Source organism: Primulina tabacum, chromosome 11, assembly GCF_025594145.1.
Source record: "Primulina tabacum isolate GXHZ01 chromosome 11, ASM2559414v2, whole genome shotgun sequence".
NCBI lineage: Eukaryota > Viridiplantae > Streptophyta > Magnoliopsida > Lamiales > Gesneriaceae > Primulina > Primulina tabacum.
The window spans coordinates 38,264,518-38,270,640 of NC_134560.1; the positions used below are offsets into that span (position 1 = coordinate 38,264,518).

Genomic DNA, 6,123 nt, shown 5'->3' on the forward strand with positions numbered 1-6,123 from the left:
TTATTACACGACAAAAGAGATAATATTAAATTACATTTTATACAGGGGAGGTAACTAATTTATCATCTCTAAATTTAAATATCGCGTTAATAAAATTTTAAATACTCTCACTTACACATATAAATTTTTATTTAATTTTTTAAAGATTTAGACAATTTTTGGTTGGTATAATTCACGAGAACATAAAAACGCGCGTTTTTTAAAAGCGGGCTTTCATCTACGGCTTATTTAATTTGACCGGAAAAGTGCTGAGTCAAGAATCTCCTCTTTCCACCTGAGGCATTTCCATAATCCCTTCCACTCCATTCACTGTCACCTTTCAAGTTCCCTATCTTTAGATTTATGTTTACAGTAATGTCTGCTGCAGTATTCCCACATCCAATTAAAACTAACTTTTGTAATCCGTCGTTTGACAATTCCAAGAAAAATGAAAGGCCTTTGTCTGCTACTGTATCTTGGTTGAGACAAAGAGATTGCACAAGATTTGTATTGCACAGAAATGGGCTGCTTCTTGCACGGGCTGAAGATAAGGCCAGAGATAGTTTTTCTGCTTCTTCGGGTCAGCAGCAAAACCAGTTTCAATCCAATTCAGACAACCCGCTTCAGGTTCTCCTAAAACTTGATTTTTTTTGTCGTGTTTTGTCGTTATTGAATATCTGTTCTTGGAGGTTTACAATCTGTTAGTCCTAGTTTGCATTTGAATTTATGTAGTTATGTGTCTTGATTGTGTTCAGTTGAAGTAGTTATACAACGAAGCTTAAAAAAAGAGCTTTCGTTGAAATGATAAGGGAGTTCGGTCATGAAAGCGATTCCTCTGGAATGTTTTTGTTTAGAATAAAAAAACAAAAAGTCCTGCTTCATACATCATAAAGTACCAGCTAATTAGTCTTTCTTGGTAATTTAATATTTAGAGAAGCGGGAGATCAAATTGGGAGGCTCAAGCAAGAAATTTTTAAATATCTAAAGTTTTTTAGGATACTATGCTGGGTTCTCTGTCATTAAATACTGCAAATAGAAATAATTCTGTGTGTGGCTTATGAGACTTGCTGGTCGTCATGGTTTTCCTAGTTATGTTTTCCAAAAGCATTTCACAGGTGTCACTAACTAATTTTGTTAAGCTTCTGGGTCATGAATTTAGCTAAACTACTTGCCATGTCCTGTTTTTACCCTCTTTTAGTTCGAAGTTGATTGGTGCAATGTTTGAACATATTATCATTATGCTAGGACTTGAATCAATCTGGAACATGTGATCCTTTATGTTCCCTTGATGAAACAAGCTCTAAAGATTATGCAGCCAATTACCAACCGAAGACAGATCTTCTGAAAGCCGTTGCAATTCTTGCAGTTGCCGGAACCGGAGCATTGGCAATAAATCATTCGTGGGTGGCAGAAAACCAGGTTAATCTTTGGCATTCTGAAGTTTTTCATCATTCAAGTTGGCCATTGAATGAATTAAAGTTCAATGAAAACTGGTGGTTGGACCGGTCTAATATGTGCTTCAGAATTTTGCAATGGAATTGCTTTTTGGAATTGGCTATGCTGGAATAATATTTGAAGAATCTCTGGCATTCAATAAAAGCGGAGTAGGACTTCTAATGGCTGTCGGTTTGTGGGTGATACGGAGCATTGGGGTAAGAAATTAGCTACTTGGATCATGAATATATACCATGTCTTAGCCTCAGTCTATCATTTCGTAGTTCTCTACGGCGTGAGGTCACTTTTTATTCTAGATTTCTCAATCCATAAAAAACTGTAGGTTTGGGATGTCAGTATCCAAGGGTTATCTTTCAATCCTGTAATCCATAAAAATGATATCTTTGACTAGTTGGGAAATATTATCTTCTGCCTAATTGTTTTCTGTTATGTATTATGTACGTTACAAGTAAACATTGGCAAATTATCGGTCGCCGTTTCTCATTCAATCAAACATAATGAATCTAGGCCATCCAATGTCATTGGGCAGGCCCCTTCTACCGAGGTAGCTATTGCAGAGTTGTCTCATGCATCTGCTGAAGTCAGTGAAATAGTATTTTTCTTGCTTGGTGCAATGACCATTGTTGAGATAGTCGATGCTCATCAAGGATTCAAGCTGGTCACTGACAATATTACCACTCGTAAACCAAGAACTCTGCTTTGGGTGGTAAATGTTTTGAAACACCATACTTATATTAAATAGCGTGTATTATTGTGACTTTGTTTAATTGTTTATACTAATGAATGTCTAATTGTGTCACCGAGCTCATTTTATTTTACCTTCATTGTATTTCATTGTTCAATCTGTATGCAATTAAAAGCTGTCATCAGACTTCCGGTGTCCAAGATGACAGAAAACTACAAATACTCGGTGTGATTTTCAATTGCTTTTGCAAGCTCACCTTTACTTTCATTTTAAATTTTGGCATAGACTCTTGGCGAAGTTTAGTTCAAATTAAACGTGTTTCGTGGAGAGTGTCTATTCTTCCTGAGATGAGGTTCTATGATATCTATGTTTCACACCAACTTCTTATGTTAGTTCAGGATTGATCATGTAGTGTTTGACTTATTTATCCTAATAATACCAGGTAGGTTTTGCAACATTTTTCCTCAGTTCAATCCTTGACAACCTGACCTCTACCATTGTAATGGTGTCATTGTTGAGAAAATTGATACCTCCTTCTGAATATCGGAAGTAAGTTTTAACTTTTTTTTGTGTGTGTGAGGTAATTATAATAACTAATTGTTGAAGTATTCAGTTACTCTGACCATGTTACGTTATAGCTTTTTTGATGATCTAAAAGCATGGAGTGAATATAATTATTTACCAGCAGATCATTCCATGATGGAAAAATGTTGAAAAGCTTCTTGAAAGAACAACTTGTAGAATTTAAAGTTTACGATTTGATCATTCATTCTTCCTATACTCACATAAATATTTGTTGAGGCCGAAAGATCTGATCATATACCTTCGTCTCCTCATATTGAATCAATGTATAACTAAATTTCTCTTTGATTGATATTGTGCTCTTTTTTGCAAGTTCAATAAGAAGCTTTTCAAAAGTCTGTATTAGCAAAATGTAGTTGCAAACACTAAACACTCTATATCAACTTGACACACAATTTTTTCTACTGAGTATGTCTAAAGAATTTAATAGTTAAAGTTTAATCTACTGGGACATGGATGGGGGATCAAAAAACATCAATTAGAAAGTGATAGCAGCCCGGTTGAGCAAATATACTTGCATGTAGCCATATAGATCTCGAGAATGTGATGATAAAGAATTGTCTTCGCAGGCTTCTGGGTGCTGTTGTTGTAATAGCTGCAAATGCAGGGGGAGCATGGACTCCCATTGGTGATGTTACTACTACTATGCTCTGGATTCATGGTCAAATATCGACATTGCCCACCATGAAGGTTGTGCTACTCTATTGTCATTCTGACTTTCGATTCAGTTGTAGTCCTATCGTGGTGGATTATACGCAAGTATTCAATTTGATTGAGCAATCATCACTGCTGCATCAATTTTTAAAATAACGAAATAACGAAAAGAGGCTGATTTTTTTAAATGAAAGGTACGACATGCACAATAGCATTTCAGAAGAATCTAATTGGCCATTAAGTAACAATTTGAGTATGGTTTTTATGAAATAATAAAATTCATCACAGCGAATTTCAAAAAAATAAAAAATCATCATAGAGCTTCTTGACTGCATTAAGTTGTTGATGAAAAACTTCACTTTACAATTCTTAAACTTTGGGGTGTCTGTATACATATATTGTAATGGTAAAAATACAAATTGAAGCTTAATTTTTGCTCGAGAATATTCTTGTTTGCCGGGTAAGGGCAACTCTTTCTATCAAGTGTTTGAAGACTGAGAAATTCAGTGTAAATAAAGTATACTGAGAATTTTTTCAACTTCTTGTTTCATATATCTAAGGTAATGTTTGCAAATACTTTAGAAAAGTGATAATGAACTTCTAAATAAAGTTTTGAAAATTTGTAAAGAAAAATTTCATAATCACTTTTTGTAACATTTGCAACAGTGCGTAAGAGGGTCCTATATGTGCCTTGTATCCAGTTGAAATGATCAATTCAACTTCCGCCATTTTTATGTTTTTTCTTTATGGCTCTCACTTGGTTCACAGTAGCGATTTTACGTCTGTTTTGGTCGATTCAGCAGCAGTATTTATATTTGTTTTATCGTGGAACAGGACTTAGCATTACCATCAGTCGTTTCTCTGGCTGTACCTCTGGCTCTCATGTCGCTCACTAGGTAATTTTTACTTGCTGAAAGCACGTTTTAAGCATATTTAGTTCTGAAAATGTTAAAAAGTGTAACAAGTATCAAAACTCTCTCTTTAGTGAGGTGAATGGGAAGGGACAGAGTGCTGAAGATGTTTTGGCATCTGAAAAGATGGCTCCACGTGGCAAGCTTGTTTTGTTTGTGGGCCTTGGCGCTCTAGTATTTGTCCCAGTTTTCAAGGCTTTGACTGGCTTGCCCCCTTACATGGGCATACTTCTTGGACTCGGAGTTCTTTGGATTCTCACGGATGCCATTCACTATGGTGAATCTGAGAGGCAGCGACTGAAAGTACCTCAAGCTTTATCGCGTATCGACACTCAAGGAGCCCTTTTTTTCCTCGGTATCCTTCTGTCTGTTAGCAGGTGCGCATAAATACTTTATCGCTATCGTGTACTATTTGGGTTATAGGTGAAATACAATTCTATATGTGTATCTTATATGTCCACTCTAAATGTTGAAGCTAAGGTTGCCAAGTTGAATCATGGAAACTAATAGGTCCATTTGCTTTAATAATTATCTGTGGACAAAGCATTTGTAACTATAAAAAACTTTAAGCTGGCGATCAAGGTACAAGTCAATTTTTTTCAATTGCACATCGAGCTAAGTGCCACAATATGATCAATATGCCACATAGGCTGCTGTGCAGCAGAGATAATTGTTGCTCCAAACACTATTTGAATACTTGATTATAGGATTCTCAGCAAAAGCCTACATGTGTTTCAGCCACAAGGACCATTAGAATTGATTATGCTTGTGACCGATGATGTATAGTTTATGATTTATGTTCCTTCCCAAGAATAGCCACGCCTCAATTCATTTATTTCATTAATCTCGAATGATGACACAGCTCTAAAATGCAATCATTCTTGTTTTGTTTTAAAAATACTTGCTCTACTTCATAGCTTGGAGGCGGCAGGCATTCTGCGGGAATTAGCAAATTACCTTGACGCTAATATTCCAAGTGTCGAGCTGATTGCTAGTTCAATAGGATTTGTATCAGCAATTATCGACAACGTACCATTGGTTGCTGCGGCAATGGGCATGTATGATTTATCTTCTTTCCCTCAAGATTCTGAATTCTGGCAGCTCGTAGCATATTGTGCTGGTACAGGTGGATCCATGTTAGTAATTGGATCTGCTGCTGGTGTTGCATTTATGGGGATGGAGAAGGTTGATTTCTTTTGGTACCTGCGGAAGGTATATTCTGCAAGACGAGTATTATCTACTAGACCAAACAAATTTTCACTACTTAAACTGAGCCACACTGTTTTTTTCCCCCTCAGGTAAGTGGCTTTGCTTTTGCTGGTTATGTGGCTGGTATTGCTGCATATTTGGCTGCTCATCATCTCCCTGTATCCCTTCCGACTACTCTTGCTCATGTCCCATTCCTCTCTGGTTCGTAGGTGGGAACTATTGTTTGTTGTTGGCTTCTTGGTAGCATTTTGCCATTGTATCGTAATCTTAATAATGCTTTTGTGATTAGAAAGTTGCAAAAGAGAGTGCATTTTTTCTTAGTAGTGAAATATGAAGTAACAAAGTTAATGGCTGTCAACTGCTATGTATGAATCAAAATATGGTGTCTGAGCTGTTGTATAGTTTCAAACAATTTAGTTGTCATAACTTTAGTTAAGCAACATTTCATGTTCTAAACTATGATGAGACAGGAAAAGTTCGAACTACTGAAAGGGCGGTTTCCTTTTTGGCAGATATATTACATTTGAAAGCAGAAAAAAGGATACAAGGAATACTTGCAAAATTTGTTAATATACTGGATTGGAAGTTGATTTTTTCCTTGTGCTATATTTCACAAAATGGGTGCTGTACAACAAAAGAACAATGAAT

General features: G+C 36.1%; 1 protein-coding gene across 1 annotated transcript; it reads left to right on the top strand.

The window, feature by feature from the left end:
• The first annotated feature begins 251 nt into the window (after positions 1–251).
• On the top strand, positions 252–5,887 carry LOC142518167 (sodium/proton antiporter 1). Its single transcript, XM_075620876.1, has 10 exons — positions 252–606; positions 1,225–1,398; positions 1,503–1,631; positions 1,964–2,140; positions 2,562–2,668; positions 3,271–3,391; positions 4,190–4,251; positions 4,341–4,643; positions 5,184–5,478; positions 5,565–5,887. Exons 1-10 carry the CDS (start codon positions 343–345, stop codon positions 5,682–5,684), a joined length of 1,752 nt encoding a protein of 583 aa, XP_075476991.1. The 5' UTR covers positions 252–342; the 3' UTR covers positions 5,685–5,887.
• The last annotated feature ends 236 nt before the right edge of the window (positions 5,888–6,123 follow it).

Coding starts and splice junctions, on each gene's coding strand:
- LOC142518167 (XM_075620876.1), top strand. CDS start 343: ATGTTTACAGTAATGTCTGCTGCAGTATTCCCACATCCAATTAAAACT. Junction 2,669..3,270: donor CCTCCTTCTGAATATCGGAA/GTAAGTTTTAAC, acceptor TTGTCTTCGCAG/GCTTCTGGGTGCTGTTGTTG. Junction 3,392..4,189: donor CGACATTGCCCACCATGAAG/GTTGTGCTACTC, acceptor ATCGTGGAACAG/GACTTAGCATTACCATCAGT.